The 18,271-nt window shown below is 49.9% G+C and overlaps 2 protein-coding genes across 7 annotated transcripts; both read right to left on the bottom strand.

Moving 5' to 3' along the window:
* Window positions 1-183: 183 nt before the first annotated feature.
* On the bottom strand, window positions 184-11,944 carry smurf1 (SMAD specific E3 ubiquitin protein ligase 1). 4 transcript variants are annotated; one of them, XM_053852200.1, is made up of 18 exons: window positions 11,685-11,944; window positions 5,887-5,925; window positions 5,537-5,645; window positions 4,972-5,105; window positions 4,835-4,900; window positions 4,654-4,766; window positions 4,091-4,289; window positions 3,929-4,013; window positions 3,510-3,656; window positions 3,166-3,400; window positions 2,991-3,094; window positions 2,806-2,920; window positions 2,554-2,732; window positions 2,356-2,493; window positions 2,163-2,283; window positions 1,899-2,100; window positions 1,745-1,829; window positions 184-1,677 (listed from the first exon to the last, which is right to left on the bottom strand). In XM_053852200.1, the coding sequence occupies exons 1-18, from the start codon at window positions 11,737-11,739 to the stop codon at window positions 1,578-1,580; spliced, it is 2,226 nt and encodes a 741-aa protein (XP_053708175.1). In that variant the 5' UTR covers window positions 11,740-11,944; the 3' UTR covers window positions 184-1,577. The 4 variants fall into 4 exon arrangements, with proteins under 4 accessions (XP_053708175.1, XP_053708176.1, XP_053708173.1 ...); XM_053852201.1 differs by having other exon boundaries at window positions 1,745-1,820; XM_053852198.1 differs by having other exon boundaries at window positions 4,091-4,302; window positions 4,691-4,766.
* Window positions 11,945-13,307: 1,363 nt separating this feature from the next.
* wipi2 (WD repeat domain, phosphoinositide interacting 2) lies at window positions 13,308-18,163 on the bottom strand. 3 transcript variants are annotated; one of them, XM_053852223.1, is made up of 11 exons: window positions 17,818-18,163; window positions 17,173-17,255; window positions 15,985-16,154; window positions 15,824-15,920; window positions 15,659-15,756; window positions 15,505-15,597; window positions 15,370-15,440; window positions 15,191-15,304; window positions 14,940-15,104; window positions 14,656-14,861; window positions 13,308-14,425 (listed from the first exon to the last, which is right to left on the bottom strand). In XM_053852223.1, exons 1-11 carry the CDS (start codon window positions 17,889-17,891, stop codon window positions 14,337-14,339), a joined length of 1,260 nt encoding a protein of 419 aa, XP_053708198.1. In that variant the 5' UTR covers window positions 17,892-18,163; the 3' UTR covers window positions 13,308-14,336. The 3 variants fall into 3 exon arrangements, with proteins under 3 accessions (XP_053708198.1, XP_053708196.1, XP_053708197.1); XM_053852221.1 differs by having other exon boundaries at window positions 13,308-14,390; XM_053852222.1 differs by having other exon boundaries at window positions 13,308-14,390; window positions 15,197-15,304.
* Window positions 18,164-18,271: the final 108 nt, after the last annotated feature.

Genomic DNA, 18,271 nt, shown 5'->3' with positions numbered 1-18,271 from the left:
TAAAGACGTGTCCAGATTCAGTCTTTAAACATTTAACTCCAGGATGAAATAAAATCTACACCTCCCTGAATTGATGAGGAAATGTTGCTCAAATGACACATTAATGCAGAGTGGTTCTGCCTTGGTGCTTCTGAGTTAGGAAAATGCAAACAAGAGCACAAGAAAGACACCAAAGTATTCACTGTAATTTCTTTTAATATAATCTTATTTACATGGTCTTTTCTCATAAATGTTTTAGTACATAGTAAGTTACAATACTCTTGCATCCATTACACAGTGAGTTCAGAAAAAGGCAGATTGAAATGTTGCTGCTTAACAGTCTTCAATCTTACATGTTACTTTACACATATTCATTGCTCAACATGAAGTGTTTGGGTTTAGTTCACCTATCAGACTGGTTTGAAACCCGCCGACGACCAATGCCACTCGACTTGGGAGCTGAAATGAGAACTAAACTTGGAATATTCATAAATGACACGTGTAGCAAAGACTTTATTAAACAGCTCCAACAAAAGGAAAATTCCTGAAGGTGACGACGGGTTTGCATTTCCATGGCTCATTGTGGAAAATCTGACCTCTGAGGATCAATCAGAATTTGGGTCGTCCTTTTTGAGTCAGCAAGTGTAACAGGGTATTGAACGACACCAACATGAACAACTTCCATACACTCACACAAATATGCATCAATATGAATGTTAAAAAAGTTATGAAATTCAATAAAAACCACTTTGTGGAGAAGATAATTGACCTTAGAACTCTGGTACGAGGAGCAGGGGGGTGGGAGGTGTTAGTGAGAACTCTTCGTAGAGCCAATAGCAGCTTGGTCAGTAATCACTTGGTAATAAATAATAAAATATCAGAGTAGATCAAAGTGGTCGCAGGTGCAAACGGAAGAGACAAAAAAAAAAAAAAAAAAAAAAAAACAACGGACCAGGCTCATTTGATCGTTTTTACAGGGTAACCTTGGGTGCCACACACACACACACACACACACACACACACACACACACACACACACACACACACACACACACACACACACACACACACACACACACACACACACACACACACACACACACACACACACACACACACACACACACACACACACACACACACACACACACACACACACACACACACGCATGACTCACTCACTCAGACACCACAGTGGTAAAAACATGAAGCATGAATACTCATCAGTTTGTCAGAAAGAAAGACAGTCCGCTGTGTACTGATTCCGAAGTCTCTGTTCGCTGGCTCGGTTCGGTTTGGGCCAAAGACTGGCGTGTGTGTGATTGGAGTCACCGTGGCGACAGACATTCTGATGACTGACATCATTGCTTGTTCAAACCAAAGGATTCATAAAAAATGCTTCTTCAAAACATTTCAAAAACCTTTAAAATACTTTAGTTTCCTGCAGCGCCGCTGTGCTTCATCCTGTGGTCGCCTGGCAACAGTCTCCCGGTCACGCTCGGCCGCTCCCTGGCCCGCCGTGCACTCAATGTTCCATAAATGCGCATAAACATTTGAAAAATAGTCGTGTGCAAGTGCGGCTCCTCCGGCGGGTTTGCTCACTCCACAGCGAAGCCGCAGGTCTCCTCCACCGCAGTCAGCAGTTTCTCATAAAGCTTCTCGTAGGACTCGTAGGGCGGGACATCGATCCTGTTGAAACTGGACACACACGAGCTGGCTGAGTGGCCGGCACCTCCCACTGAAGCAGGGCTTTACTCAAACATACCAGGTGTGAGCCTTGGGAAGGTTGTCTGTGTTGGCGTCGATCAAGTGGATGGTGAAGAGCCTTGGTCCTGCAGAACCTGTAGAACCTTACACACATACATTCTAGTTATCACTGCGCCAGGCCTGAGTCCGCCTGACACCGGGGCATGACCCACCCTGCAGCGCCTTGAACCCCTGCAGCGGGACCCGAGTGGACCCGGTGACGAACTGCAGCAGTCGGCCCCTGCGCTCCTCGCTGAAGGCCTCCACCGCCTGCCAGAACCACCGCACCACGTTGCTCTCGCTGGTGCAGTGCTTCAGCCGCGTGTTGCTCTTCCAGTCAGCCAGGTCGATTTTCCCCAGGCCTCCGATGATCAGCTGGACGGGAGGACACCACAGGTCACCCACAGGAGCCACCAAGAAACAGCACCTTCACAGACCTCCAGTTCTTTGTGGTCAAAAGGTTTAAGCAGGTGTTGAGGGATGAGCTCACTGAATCCTTTCTGTAGAGCCAGAAACTGGGCTTCGATTCCCCGCATGAACCTCCAGTTGACGTAAAGCCTGCGGAGGAGAGGCATCACTCTTCAGCCCCAACATAGAGGTGAGATGAGCAACGTGGGGGTGGGTCTGTACCTGACATACTCCTTCTTGTTCTCCTCGGTCACCGGGATGTTCCGCCCATTGGGTTTGAGCTCATGCTGGAGGAACTTGCCGAAGGCGTTGTGTTCCACACAGAAGGTGTGGTCCAGTACCGAGGTGATGTCGTTCTCTCTGCAACAGGACACAGTGGGGTGACGCGGCGCTCGGACCGGCGGGAGCTCACCAGCTTACAAGATCCAGACGAGGCTTTTGTGCAGCTCGGGGTCGGTGGTCTCCAGGTCGCTGAGCTGGATGGGTTTGCCCAGGAGCTGCTTGTAAAAGGGGAGCGTGAAGCTGCCGTTGATGTAGTGGCCGTGAAACACCGCCAGGCCCATCACGCGCCCCACGAAGTGGAAATAGGACAGGTGATCCTGAGGCAGGAGGAGCAGGGAGTCAGGCGGAACGCCGGGGGTGGGGGTGGGGTCGGCGCCTGGGACCACTCACCGGGTTGATGGAGGAGTCGGGGTTGATCTGTAGTGTGTAGATGTTGTCGGTGGAATACTGGAAGAGGCCGTAATAAGGGTTCAACATCTCGTGGCACAGCAGGTAGAGCCACTCCCTGGAAAACACAGAAATCCTCTTTCAGCATCAGTGTGTGCTGCAGAGCCAAGTCACGGTCCAGACAGTACCTGGCCACGCCCCCATAGTCCAGACCCTCCTCCCCCCGGAACTTCACCATCAGCCGCTTCTTCAGGTCCTTGGGTCGCATCTTCATGATCTGCCGGTACGACTCCTGCAAGCACCCACACAGGCTCAGCACACACAGGCGCTGTGTTGTTCCTCCACGCTAGGGCCGGTGTTCACCTCAAAGATCTCCTCCCTGGACACTTCAATGCGGCAGTGTCCAGCTTGGGGCTGCTGCAGCGACAACTCGTGCCGCAGTAGCTTCAGCTTGTGCACCAGGTCCCGCTCGTACCGCGCTGCCACATCACCGTCGCCGCCACAGCCACCGCCGCCGCCCACCCCTCCGCCTCCTCCATCCTCCCCACTCACATCCATCTGGGGGGGCTGCGACGACTCCTTCACCTGGGACTGTTGGCTGTCGGGTCGTAAGGACACATGCTAGATGCAGGAGTCCAGTTCACGGGCCTGAAGCTCACCCAGGGATGGGGAGCGTCAGGAGGTCAGATGTCGGCAGGAGACTGTACCTGATGATGGTGTGCAAGCGCGGGTCTGTGAACTGCGTGGTTCTGTTGTTGTGGTCCACAAAGTAGATCCGACCCGACACGGTGCTGCGGACCTCCCAGCCCACCGGCAGCGGGCCTAGCTCTTCGCAGCTGACGCTGGCCAGGTCCCTGCAGCCGAACAAGAGGGTCAGGAGACTCTGCAGGTGCCATTCTCCACGCCGACCTCCATGCTGGCTCCAGCAGGGACGCTGAGACTCACTGCTGCAGCGCGTCCTCCCCGCTGGAGTTCGGGCCTGACACCCATCATGCATTTGTTTCACACAATGTTATTCTGACATATAAAACACTGGACAGTGCTCCAGACTCCCTCTACACTGGAGTCTCAGGGATTCATTCGAACGTTCAAGTAAGGACGTCAACTGTGTTGGGTGGAGACTCACCGGGGTATCCTGGGGTCGTGCCATGTGCTGACACCTGTCTGCGTGTGGAGGAAATACACCTGGCCTTGCACCGTCGTCCTTTGCTCTGAGGAGAAACCAAGCAAAGTCACTCACCCTCTGGGATATTCTACAGAGTGCTCATGTGTTGGTGCAACAGCCCACCATAGCCCTCGGGCAGGTCCGGTGGCTGGTGACCATGAGGTCTGCTCTGTGGGGTGTGGCCGTGACCCCGAGAATCCTGCCCTCTGATCCGCTGAGACTGGAGTCTGTTTTCTTGGCTGGGAGAGTCCAGGCGACAGTTGCCGCCTCCGGCCGCCCCCGTGGGATCGGAGTAGGGCAGAGGCTCTTCACTGATGCATCCCTCAAACACGGGCCTGCACACCAACACGCCCCTCACTGAAGCATCACGTGCAGCACACACTCAAGTAGGCCCCGCGTCCACAGAGCAAAAGCAGGTCAGAGGTCACTCTTGCCATCATATCTTCAAGCTCAGTATTTTGCAAGCTCTTGGTCTGATTGGTACATACATATTTAAGACAAAAAAGTGCAGTCAGCACAATATCTGGTTTCACATCCCTCAAAGGAACCTGAGTCACCAACAATGTGACCATATTATCTGGTTGTTGAGTGTGTCCCTTCAGAGGGAGGCAGCGCCGCTTCCCACTGACAGGCAGACCACGGTGGACCTCAGTAGCTCAGCTCAAAGATGCACATCATGTTTGTGCATGAGGAGGTCTGGCTCTGCACGGATCACATACGCACCCATCGTTCTCCAGCAGCCCCCGACAGTCCACCACTGGACCCCCGCTGCCGATGCGGTCCCGTGTCTGTAAACTCACTACAAGCAAAAACAAAGTGAGCACTTGGTCTGACGGAGCTCAGGAGCTGAGGGAGGCTGGGCCTTACCTACGATCTGCCCTCTCACTGCATCACTGTCAGAGGGGTTCAGCTTGCAAAGGTCTAGACGCTGGTCTGCAACAAGACATGCCACATTGAACACCAGTCTAGACTGTCAATCACAAGCGTGTTACTAAGAGCCTCACATCCTGTGTCTTTTAGTCTGCTGATGGCGTTTGATAGAAGTCGGATACACCCCAAGAAGCCAGCCCCTTGTCTCTTATGGATCTTCTTGTGGTTCCATATGCTGATGGTGATCGAGTCCGTCTTCCCGATGTAGCTGCAGCACAAGGGACGTTACAGACGACATCATTCGTGATCGGCATCTCATGAACCACAGAAGGGAATGCGTCAGCAGAACACGGTGTGTGTGTGCGTGTGTGTGAGGCCCGGACAGCAGAATCTACCAGAAGAACCAAACGATACTGGTCCTCTTTCCTCTCAAAGCAATGAGAAGCTCAGATGCTGAGGGAGGGTCACGATGAGTCAGCCCCACATAGACTTCAAGGATGATGAAGAAGAAGAACAGGCCACCATCTTCTCACTGTCACAGTAATGCAGCAGAGCCACGGCACAGGTCTGAAGACCAGTCCATTCCTACTCAGGCTTGAATAATTTACCCAGGTGTAACAGCCCTGTGTGTGTGCCAGCCTGACCACGGACCCGCAAGGTGATAAATAAATAATGCACAGGTCAGCAGCGAGGACTCACAGGTCGTAGTGCTGGTTCCATTTGGGGTCCAGTGTGCTCTTGACTGTGTCTGTTGAGTGGCATTGACCTGATCCGTCCACCACCACCTTGGCAAAAGGATCTGGCAGACCTGCAGGCACACAGGAACACAGTGGTCACTAACAGAATATTGAAAACGATCTGCTGAGGAGTAGAACTGATAGTCTCTAGCTGTTGACATTCAGAACTTTGTTATTTTCCCCCACACATGACTAGGTTGATGATTTGTTTTACGCTCAGTTTCTATTCCATTTTCCGTGCAACATTCTGAGAGTGAAGTGGAATGCTGACGACTTAAACATGACGCAAGTCGCATGCAGAACAGTACTTACGAAAGAAGTCTTTCTTTGCGAGGTTCTTGGCACATAATACTGCAAAGAGAACAGAAAGATTAGGAAAAAAACTCCACACAGAAATATGCAAACGATCTGAGCGAGGGGGCGGCTGCACAGCATCAGAACAAAGAAAGAATCTAAAGTTTGCAGGAGACATTAAACCAGAGGAGGAATATTTATGTTTATGACAGCATGAGCAGTCAGGAGGCGGCTGGTGTTGGTGTGTGTGTGCATACTAATACACACACAGAGAGAGACAAACCGCCCACGCCGAGCATGCCACTGTTGCCAGCTCATTAACGTGGGCACACTCAGCTCAAACAGGCGAAGCCGGGTCTGTTAGTCTGCTAATTGGTGGTGTCTCTGCACACGTTTCAGCTGACTTGCTTCATGATGCTTTGTGGGATTCTGTTATTCACATCAGGCCACGATCACACAAACGGAGGGTCTTCATCAGAGAGAAGCCAGTACAAAGACCGGAACTGGCCACTGCCATCCAGGTTAAGGTTGTGTGACTCATTCAACCACAGGATAGTTTCGATATCAGAAACCACGAGACCATTTACCAAACTGCTTTCTATGAGAAACAACACTGTGGAGAGAACACACACGGCTTCCTGGACATTCCTTTGTTTAGCTCATGAATCGAGGTTCTGTTTCTCTGAGACCAGTTTGATTACTGCAACAGTGAGTGTGGTCAATGATGAGGCTGTCCGTACATCAGGATACTGGTCTAGCATGTAGCACGCATGAGTCGAGGCTCTGCATTTGGCTTGCAAATGCGTGGCCCAGGCAACGTCTGGAGTTTGCTGTTCTCACACCTCACACGAGCTATACACACCAGGGGGATCTGGTCAGGTAGTCCGCTCTCACAGTGGTCACACCTTTGGAAACATCAAGAGGTTTCAGGCTCAAGATCAAGTTTGGGATGTGGTGACGGTGAATATATGGAGTATTTCCTGTGATTAAGAGACTGAGAATGGCAGCGGAATGTCCGAACCCCTTCCTCATCACACACCTCTACCACTCCTCCTGACTCACACATTCCAATCGGAGACATCATATTTGCTGCGGACACAGTCGCCCCAGACAGTCTGTGCTGCTCCATGTTCTTCTTCCCTAGCAGCAGAGGGCTCTCAGTCACTGCCATGTCATCCACCCCTGCTGCACTGCTATCAGGCAGCAGAGGAGGGACAGCCCCCTGGCTTCACCCCGTATCCCTTTCCAGCCTCCAGACCGGAGCTTCCGAAACACTGACTGTGCGCCGAGCTGTTTCTCAGAGTCACAGGAAATTCCTCATTTTCCCAAGGTCAAGGCTGGTAACGACACACACATCAGCTGCTTTCTTTTCTGGCACTCATGTCTAAGCCAAAAGCTGCACAGAGTCAACACAAGAGGAATTCTATTCATCGTTCTTCAGGGAGCAACAAAAACTCCACTCGCAGGATGAAGGGAAATGAAGTCCAAACATATAAAAGCTAATGCTGCGCTCCACATACACGGGGAACAGGAGGAGTAACGGCCTAAGACACCATGAGGCCACTTTCTAACATTCTTTGTGGCCGAATCAGGTGCATGAGTTGTTATCGCTGGATAACCTGAGGCTGCAGGCGAGAGGATCCGAAACTTAGATTGGCTTTTCCATTCCCAATAACCAAAGTCTGGCAGGACACACTGTGGCTTCAGCATAAAACTATCAAGTCTGAACGCTCTGGCCCCGGAGAAGCCATGTACTCTCCTGCAGATGAGTACACTGGAGTTCAGTCACATGGAGGTGCACAGTAGATTCTTGCTTGAATAACAGGAGCAAGTGTATTTATAAGTTTCTCACTGAGACTAATCTAAAGATACAATCAGCTCCTTCTTCCAGGGTCAATTCTTCGCTGATTGTATGAACATGTAACTCAAACCACACCTACGTCTTCAGTAGGGTTTAAACGACAACTTTCAAAATAACTGTCTTAAATATTAATCTGGATTCAATTCAGCAGGAATCATCCAAGCATCAACAGAATTATGCAGGATTATGACTCATGAACATCAGGTTGTGTTAGTACATTTCACAGTTCTGAAATCAAATACGAGCATCATTATCGTCTTGATAGGAATTATAGGCATTTACAGTCTGAGCTCCTCATGACAAAACATAGCTGGTGTAAAATTACAGGCAGCTAAACATTCACTGACCCCTTCCTGCATTTATTACGAAACATTTGCCCTCAAACCATTGCTCATGAGCCAAGAGAAATGTTGAAGACTCCCATCTTAATCCAGGCCGTGGAACAATCGGATAAACAGAGCAAACACTTTCCCACTAATGGAAGAAAGAGTGGCTTGCTGACCTGAAGTCGACGACTGTAATTGACTGATAGTAAGATCTAGAGATTCAGATCACACTTGACAGCGAAGCTTCCTTTTCATTCAAGCCGTCTGCATTCTTCAACTGAAAGCTTGTCCCATATGAGTGCTGGATGGTGGTGCGTCGCATTCTTGCTTCTAGGACCTGATACTGATAGAACATCCAACTCAGCTGTGGATCTTGAGCACTGAACTGCTGAGTGAAGCTTCAGAGTCAAAAGTGAAGCACAGTGACCGACTTCAGCGAACGACTGTCATTTCCTGCGTGACCATCTCCTCCAGCTCCAGATATCAAAGCAGCGGCCGTCAGGCACATGAGTAAACATCTCACCTACTTAATAACACAACCCCCACCGAAGTCCAAACACTCACTCCAGGTGACAAATGGGTTTCTCTCTTTGCTGCGGCCCAAGACAAGAAAGTAGGTCGCACGTCTCAGGTTAGATTGGTCACATCAGTTGCAGCAACTGGCTAATTTATTGTGCTAAAAATAAACTGTTGAGTTAAAAATGTCTACATTTATTTAGGAGCTGCTGAATGTGGCGGAGTCTGAGCTGCATGTTCGCTCAGCGAGCGGATTAGAAGCGCTTATGCAGCTTCCTAAGTGAACAGCATTTCTCTGCCGCTCTTCCCTGTCAAACACATTTAAGCTACTTTGGGAGTCAATACTGCCCCTACTCTCACTTTCTCATGCACCAACAATAACCTTGTTTCCATGTTTTCCTTCTCCTGTCTCGTGTCCTGAATCACTCGCTGCCCCAAGACTTAGCACTTCACTAAATCACTGAGGAATCCCAATTTCTGGCATCGAACCTGGGGCCACACGTGCAGCATGCCCGACCAAATGAACAGTACCCTGCTGAGCTTCTTACTCTTTTCATTCACTGACTGACATTTTGCACAATAAACCCATTTTATTTGAAGACAAACGGCTTATTTTTGCCGCTGGTGACCTTGTTAGAGGCAAATAAACACTGTGAAAGGACTTTATTATAAGATCCTAAACTAACTGTTGTGCTCAATTAAATGCATCCTAACAGAAAGAATCTGGGTGACAATAGTGCTCATGTTAACATTGGTCAACTAAAACCTGCAGTGAGAGGGGGAAAAAGAGACCTGAAGAGATGGTTTTGCTTTGGTAAAACTGTATGAGACATGAATGTCATCTTTCGTTTCTTTCCTTTAATCACGACAGTCGATGGATAATGGAACTGCTAACATGGACACACAGAGCAGACCAACCGACAAAAAGATGACTCACTGTGGTCAGAAGCTAATACTTCTATTCAAAGTAGGTCAAACTGCAGTCACTTGAACGTTTCCAAGAGTGCAGCACAGGTGCCAGCGACTTCATCTGTGCAGATGACCCTACATGTGATGTAATGAATAAGGATGCAGGTGTGAGCCAACAGGATTGTGAAACCGTTACTTCACACTGCATGGTCCAACAACAGACGGGGATGGAGACAACGATCCTCTCCTGACTAGTTTGAACACGTTCTTAAGAACACAATCTTGTTTGGCCTTTGCATCTCCAGTCCAGACGCACACACAGCCGAGCCTCCCTGATGTCGACCGAACACCTCCCCTCTCTGACAGACGAAACACAAGGCTGGCCAGCTGGTCCACGCTGCTCTCCTGTCTGCTCATCGTACAGTCCTGGCCCAATCAACTGAGCACTCATACCTGCAGGGGCGGTGCACAGTTAAGAATGCTAACAGCACCGCACCAAGTTTCAGCTATGTGGCTGTGTGTTTTGGACTGATCCCAGAACATATGATTCTGCAGCATGTGAATGACAGACGGTCGCGTCTGCTCGACTGTGCAGGTTGCTTCAACAACCTCATTACTCTTCAATACTCAAAAGATCCACATGTCTCGTCTGTGCTACTCACAAACACACAACACTTCCCAAGTAGGAACACAGTAATTAGCTGCTCGCATGTCATCATTAGCAATAAGGGGCGAGCTGGTGGTGGAAATATAGCATTATCAGATTTAAGCCTACCATTTGTGCTGATAATATATAGAGAAACTTGATGACTGCATCATCATGACATCATCAACATGCTGTAGTGCCTAAGCATCTGCAGTTGGTGATTACAATATTGTTAGTCCTGTGGTGAGGTTTCTGCCAGACTTATCCACCAACTTGCTGCCACTGGCTTCACCAACACAAATACAGAGCATCTGGCTTAGTACATTAATCCATACTGCTCCATGGGGCATTGGAACCAAAGCAATATGAAAATGCAGTTGACCTCAATTCTAAAATACCAACAAAAGCAACGGGGATATACTGCTTTATTTTCAGTGGAAGACAGAAGTGAGGAGTCTGTGAGGACACCTCTCATATAACCGCTCCAATGAAGGAAAGAAAACCACAACAGTCAGACAAGTCATATACTGCATAGAATGTGTTTTAAGGCTAATATTTGCAGACTCTGTTATGGTGGCTTCATACTGGTTTGGTACCAATAAAATTAACATCAATTTCTTCAGAGAGACCCATCTGGTCATTATGGATGTTTTCACTGTGACCGTTCTGTTCTGAATGAAAGAGGAGCCAGGCGTTTGCCAAAGGCTACTGAGAGATCATTTCCATTTGAATGGAGGCCCCTAGCTGCCCAGTGGGGTTACAGTTAAAACCATTGTTCCAGCTGTGTGTCTGTGTGTGTGAGGAGACAGACCCCAAACATTGGGGTGTTGTTCTGCAAATCATAAACGTGTCAACCATACAGCGCAAGACTTGAATTGCTCATCGACAGTAGATGAATATACATATATGGCCACAGTAGTGGCTGGTTTCAGGCACAGAACCCCGTAACACATCCGAGCATTTCAGGGAACACACTGGACGAATCCCAAATCGGAATGCGAATGAACTATTTCACTGACTGCTTACAGTTATTTCACAGTTATTTCAAAACCCGACATTAGCGATCCATTTGTTTCCGTGAGTTATTTGCTCATGCGGGTTTACTATTTTGGCAGACCATATCCTCTTGCATCCCCCGCATATAAACACGGCGGATGTTTAGACAGTGTAAACAAACAATGTCAGAGAAATAAAAGGTACGAAAGGTGTAGTTAGCATAGCGTTTAGCGGTCAGCACCGACCACAGCGATTAGCTTCCGAGATGCTAACATCACAGAGGCTAATCGGTAGTGAATCCCAAAGTTTTGAAACGCACTGCAGTGGTATCAAATGCGTTATAAGTTGTGTTTATTGAGACGAGCGAGAGGACTGTTGTTGTCTTCTGTCCGCCTGAGCTAGGCTGGTTAGCATGTGAGCTAACAGAAGAACCGGATGTTTGGCCAAACAGCAGAATGCTGGAGCCCCACACCTCCGGCGGCTCTCCGCGGGCTGCCTCAGCAAAGCTGCAGTCTGGAAACGGTTCCGCGGGGAACACAGAGTTTTTAATCCCGGTTCCTACCTGTCAGTCGGATCTTGATGCTGGAACCGTTCCTCCGAGTCCCGGGGTTCGACATCACTCCGGGAGAAAACGACCACCGGGAAAACTTCCCCCGAACACCGTTTCGCTGCTCCGCGGAGACGTCAAGGCCTTCAGTTTACAATCATGCGGAATGTTTTTGTCGCCTTCATGGGTTAACAGCTCTTATTCTACCGCAAAGTCCTGCGCTCCTCCGAAACCCAACAACACGGGAGAACATTTTCGGGCAGGCTCAAGCACGTACTGACGTCATGCTCTTAACGTGCGTGCGCGGGCGGACGCTACGTGCGCATTCCCGCGGCGGTCTCGCTGCCACACTCGAGAGGTTGACTAACTTTTGTTTACATGTTTTGGCTTGTTTGGACTTTAAAAGGAAAATGCACAGTAAATATATTCAAGATAACAATAACATGTGGCGGCCTTAACACACGCCAGGTTAAATTGCACTGAATCACACTGAAAGCTGAACTGCTGAACCGTCTCCATCAATAATGGGGTGAAGGTGGCTTACACCTCTGCCTCTCAGGTGATGGTGCTCAGTAGGAAAACCATCGTCCAAGCATCAGAGCGGCCAGCTCAAAATGAGCTGAGCCAGAAGGCAGAGATAGAGCTGCGGGGAGGCCATGTGGCAGACCCAGCCGGGGGGGGCTGTGTATGCCTGGTGTGTTAGTCTGACAGCCTGTGGATGCCTGGAGACTCAGGGAGGGTGCTCCAAACCAGTTACACGGTTCCAGCCACAGTGGCAGCAGCTCATGGGACACACGCGTGCAGATACAGGCCATCGCCCAGCCTCCTCTCATTTTAGTTCTGCACTACTTCAACGTGGAGATGCTTGCAAATGAGGCCAGATACGGAGTGTGAGCCTCATGTGAATACTCGTACCCTGTAAACAGGCTGATCAGAGGCTCCATTGTTCCTCCAGCTAATGCTGCGCTCCTTCTCCAACCTTCAGCTCAGCAGCCAAATCCCCGCCGAGGCTTGATCCCCGCACACCTTCTGCCGTTCCTGACAAACATTTGTAAAAAGCTTATCATACCATTTCAACGTCTGCAGCCCCAAACCTGGGTCTGCATGCGTGTGTGTGCGGGTACACAACTGCCGGGCATTAGCTTGACTTAGACTGACTTGTAATGGTGCTAATCTCGTACACGGGTCCCCAAAAATACCTGCCTCACCAGGCTGGCCTTGCTTTCAGTGATTCACCACCAGCATGTGAGGTCAAATCTTCGCATCAGTTGCAAGGCTCATGTATCTGCTCATATAAAGGTGGAGATATTTATAACCATCATATTTCCCTCCAGGTCCATGTGGGCCACTTAAATCCCTGAAAACCTCCTGTGCTGTAAAGCTGCTTACACGTCCTCCTCTTGCCGTCTCTGACCACCAGGGTGAGCACTGAGGGCTGCACCCTGACAGGCTGGCGGGAAGCTTCCTGGACCAGCAGAAGGATGCAAGGCTGCGTGAAGGAGGTGAAGTGGACCAGGTGAGAGAGGAGTAGGAAAACAGCCAGCGATGACACGCAGAAGACAGGAGTGACAAGGAGCATCATCACAAGGAGGTGATAGAAATATAAAATAATGAAACCAATCTTGTTTCATACACCAACATGTCATTTATTTTCAATTGGCTTTCAGATGAATGCTTCACATATTTGTACAAAATCATTAGAAAATGACAATCAAAAAGTCCTGTCCCGGTCCAGTGGCGTCAGGCGCCCCGGACCTGAGCTCAGGACGGACCACAGTTTCACGCGTCTGGCTGGTGACCAGACGGGACGGTGCCTGGCCACAGACAGAGGCAGACTGATGAAGAGGAGAAGGAGGAGGAAGAGCAGACCTGATCTGCTGCTGGACTGGAGACCGTCACCACGCTCTATATGTTGTGGATATACGGACACAGGACCACGTCAACAACACCATGCACGTGTCAACACGCATGACACCTCACTGGTGATGACTCTATTTTTTATGCCAATAATCATTTTCAAATCAACCAATGAGTGTTGGAGGGGGTCAGGGGGCGTCCACTGAGCCTCGGCTTGAGGGGAGGAAGTAAGCAGAGAGGTGTGAAACACACCGGGGAATCGGACGTGTGAGCTGCAGCTGAGTGTGTGCCTGGGTGCCAGAGGCATAAGAAACAACACACACTCCATTAAAACTAATAAGAGAGTTTATTAAACTAAATGAGCCAGAAGCCTCAACATAGTGAGAGTGGGGCAGAGGCACTTACAATACTTTATACATCTGTGTGTGTGTGTGTGTGTGTGCACGCTTCACAGAGAGAGGCTACAGTTAGGTGTTTGATCACATGTCTGACACACACTCACAGACGTCACATGGGTTCAGCAGTTGGCACATGGACATGCAAAGCTTGGGTTGAACCTGCGCAAGCAAACTGAGGGGGAAACGGCCTGTCAGACGAGGCGGAGGGGAGATAAAACTCAAGTGAGAAGACAGAAATCAAACCATAGGCTCAGGAACGCACGGAGCGTTGAAAAACGCTGCCCCCATCCCCCTCCGGTGTTACTTGTAGACACGGAAGAGGAGCGCTCCGAAGGGTCGGCGCCGTCCTCCGCTCAGTCCGTCTCCAGGATGAGCGGGGGCTGCTCGTTCTCCTCCTCCAGGCGCAGATCGTTCAGGTCTTCCTCAAGTCCAGCTCCTCCCACTGCGCCCTGATCTTCGCTGTAACCTGGGATGGCGAGAGGTCAGAGGTCAAGCACTCCTCTGGCAAGAGAAAGACAGTCCAGATGAAACATTAGATCCTTGACTGCCAAGTGTCTAAGATGCATGGCTTCCTGTCGCAGTCAGATGAATGTTGTTTAATTTTTGTTTTAACCGCACCTCTTCATGCCATGTTGAAATTATTTGAAACAACACGATAAGATTTTATCTTAACATAAACATATCTGGATGTCTTGCTTCCTCTCAACTCCCCATTGAGTTTTGTAACTTGCCTTTTGAAACAGCTACGCTGTAAGTTTGCGCCACTAGAGGGCGATCGTGCGCCCCCTGCTCCAAGATCTCATTGGGAGGCTCTGCACTGCCGTCCAGGCGGTGCTGCTTCATCAGCGTGCACTCTCCTCCCTCCTGAGGGTCCAGGTTATACAGGTAGAGGTACCCGTCGGCTGCAGCCACCAGCAACCGTGGGATCTTCTGGATCCTGGAAGGAACACAGCCACAATCATTCAAGATGTAGCAGCTCAAAGCAGCACACACAGCTTGGCAGCTCAGTACTCACACAGCTAAAGCGCAGATGTTCTTGTGGCCGCAGAACGGCAAACGCACTGTGGCGAATGCGCGACCTTGAGTGAACATTTCCGTGACCTGAGAAGGCAGGTAGGTGGTGGACGCCATCAGGACCTTACCCAGGTACCCCCCCCAGGTGGTGGGCTCCTCTGCCGGTCTGTGGCGAACAACAGGAACCGAGGCTCAAACACAGGTCTCCTCAGCTCACTGTGACGGATCTCTGCGGCTCTGAAGGATACGTACACGTACTTCTCCTTCTGAGTTTCCAGCTTGAAGATGTGCACCGTCTCCGTGTTGCTGGAGGCTGACAGGTAGAGACCGTCCATGCTGAAGGCCAGCGAGCAGATGCTGACACACCTGAGAGAAGGAAGCAAACACAGATGAACGTGAGCAGGTCCCGCGCCTGCAGTCCAGACTCCTACCGTTTTACGCCTCGCCGGAACTCGAAAAGCTTCTGTCCCTCTGGGATGGAGAAGACACGGATGACTGTTCCCTGGAGAGAGAAGAGAAGCCTCAATATGACAGGTCATTCAGAGAGCATCTCACGACGAACACACCTTCTCTGAGGCCGTGGCCAACTTGGTTCCACTGGCGTCAAATGCCAACGCGGCTAACGGACTGTCGTGAGCTGGGATCATGTTGGCAGCTCGCTGGAAGACACGCATAGTTAGCAGCCCGGAGCAGAGGCTCAGACACTGTCATGTGACCCACCAGGTTGACTGTGTCGAACACTTGCACTTCTCCGATGGTGGCGCTGCCGGGATAGGCCAGGTAACAGTTGTCATTGCTGATGGACAGTGCACACAAGCCTGGAAGAGCACAGACCCATCAATAACACAGCTGCAGAAGAGCGACGGTGACCTCTGACACACTCACCGCAGGGGTTGGGCGGGGTCTCTCGGATGGTGTGCAGGACCTTCATGTCTCGGATGTTGTGGATGTACAGCGACTCCTCCAGACAAACGATCAGCCGCTGCAGGGAACAGTGACTCACTCAGGACTCGGGCCTCACCGCGGGTCGCTTGCACACCTCCTACCTGTCTGTTGAGTTTGACCGCCAAAATGGTGTTGGAATAAGAGTAGTTGCAGATTTCTGTCCCCTTCTTGAAGTGACAGACTTTGAGCTTGCGGGGAGCTTTCAGACTGACGATGGCCACCAGGCTGCTGGAGAAGAGACGCTCCACGATACAGACATCTTCGGTGTCCGCTGCAGGCCACACACACAGCACAATCACCACACATCCCGGCATCGTGCCAACAAGGCCGGACTGCCATTAAAGAACTGTCACAAAGCAAAGGGACGGAGAAGAAACTGCAGCACAGTCAGGAGGCACCCCAGGTTCACAGCTCTGATTCAGCAGAAGAGCTAGAGCAATGACTGTTCGATGAAGCCACACACCAGGCAATGGTCAACTCAAAGTCATGCAAGTCTGAAGCCCAGTGGTGTTTTGGCTAATAGGTAAAGAGAAAAGCCCTGACAGACCAAAAGACCTTCGAGAGTGTGCATCTTCCGATTGTAGCACATCATGATGAAACATGGCTGCCTGCGCTCTGGGGGAGGAGTTTACGAGGAGAATGGGTGAGTTACAACTGGAACTGCTCGAAATGATGATGATTCTGAGAGTACTATGACCACTTTAGCAGTATTCCTTGCCTACTGCCACCTTTGCAACCTTCTGTTTTCAGAGTTTTTACACTTCATACTTGCAGTATCGTCACACAAGGGAGCCAGGGGTGAGCCACACTCCAACATGGCTGCTGCATCAGAGGAAGCTTCCACATGTACAAAATGATATACCGAGTGATGCTAATACGGACAACATGCTAGCCGTTATTTTCACGGCACGTGAAAAACTGCATTTCACTTTGTCTCACCCAAATTGTGAGGGATGTCGATGCAGATATTGTTACATTTAAAATCCGACCTGAAGTGCTAATAGTTCTTGAAGTTCATCGTCACGTTCCAGACAATTTCAGTCTATTCTTCTGGCTGTATTGTCCAGTTGTTGAATTTCCCAGTGAGAGAAGGAAAGGGCTCTCAAAACTAACAGCTGGGCCAGGAAGATAGTGGGCCATACTATTATATCGGTGGATATACATCCCATAGTCAGTCATCTGATAATCCGTAGCTGGGTTGACAAAAAGCCCAAAGCAGTTTGTGAAAACAATTAGCAACCATCCCCAACAGGCACAGGCAATAACATAAACTGGAAAAAAATACTTACTACATTCATATATCTGCTCCAGTTTGTCCACAGAGGACAAGGAGAAAAACTTGTATCCGGATTTGGTGCCAACCGCGAGTGACCTTAAAAACATGGCAGGAAAACACAATGGGTCTGATGGTATTGCAACACGAATACGTTTCCCCGCGTGGTTGTTTGTGCCACTCTTTACATGGGACCTGTTGAGCACTAGTCGAGGCTATTTTAAACAACAGCTATTACAGATAATACGGTGAAGTTGTCTTCGGCTAAGAGCTCTGATATCATAACACCGTATAGCCAAAAAACACAAAGCGTAACACGTGATTCGCCTAGTTGGAGAGCAATACCAAACACTTTCACAACTATATAAACCCACCAACAAAGGTCTTATTACAGAGGAATGACACATATCGAAGTGACCCCTAACCTTTATCGCTACATGTGTACAGACGCTAAGTTAGCTTGGAGCTCACTCAACGTGTTAGCCACAGAAATGAACACTTGTTATCATGAAATCCCGCGGTATTTACTGCAATAAAGCGAGTGCACGGTTTTAGTCTCAGTATGGAGCAGTGTAACAAGCGCGCGGTGTTTCGGGTCAGGCGCCCAGACACGTCCACTCTCGGCGTGCTAACGGCGGCTCTCTCCCCGGCCCTGCCTTACGTGTTGTCCTGGTTAAAGTTGGCGAAGAGGAGCTGGCTTCCGCCGGCATCCCCGCTTTGACTAGCCAAGTTCATGGGCTCGGAACCATCGACTGATCAAGCTCCGGGTGAAGAGAGACGCGCTGAGATTGTTGTTATTGTACTGAGGCCAGCAGAGTTTCAGGGCTCCATCGCTGCACTGCTGGGCTGATTGTTGTTGTTTTTCATTGGGGCTGTTGCTTCAACGGTCTGCGCATGCGTGAGCTACGTAGCGTCAGACGTCCTTAAAGGCGCAGCGCACATTTCCGGGATCCAGCTGAGCCGACGAGACTTCAAGTTTCGGCTTATAACCACAGCGCCTCCTAGAAATACATCTCACGCCAGTAACTGCGTGCGGTCACTCGAGCTTTTATATTAGATGGCTGCTAAGTTGCGCTGGAATCAAAGGTGCGTTTTCAAAGTAGAGATGACGTCAT

This window comes from Synchiropus splendidus, chromosome 19 (genome assembly GCF_027744825.2).
Source record: "Synchiropus splendidus isolate RoL2022-P1 chromosome 19, RoL_Sspl_1.0, whole genome shotgun sequence".
NCBI lineage: Eukaryota > Metazoa > Chordata > Actinopteri > Syngnathiformes > Callionymidae > Synchiropus > Synchiropus splendidus.
This window is presented reverse-complemented; position numbering and strand designations above follow the sequence as displayed.

Coding starts and splice junctions, on each gene's coding strand:
- smurf1 (XM_053852200.1), bottom strand. CDS start 11,739: ATGTCGAACCCCGGGACTCGGAGGAACGGTTCCAGCATCAAGATCCGA. Junction 4,014..4,090: donor GGACCTGCCCGAGGGCTATG/GTGGGCTGTTGC, acceptor GTTTCTCCTCAG/AGCAAAGGACGACGGTGCAA. Junction 2,733..2,805: donor CCGACTCCTCCATCAACCCG/GTGAGTGGTCCC, acceptor CTCCTGCCTCAG/GATCACCTGTCCTATTTCCA.
- wipi2 (XM_053852221.1), bottom strand. CDS start 17,891: ATGAACTTGGCTAGTCAAAGCGGGGATGCCGGCGGAAGCCAGCTCCTC. Junction 15,105..15,190: donor ACTCAGAAGGAGAAGTACGT/GTACGTATCCTT, acceptor TGTTCGCCACAG/ACCGGCAGAGGAGCCCACCA. Junction 14,862..14,939: donor AACATCTGCGCTTTAGCTGT/GTGAGTACTGAG, acceptor TGTTCCTTCCAG/GATCCAGAAGATCCCACGGT.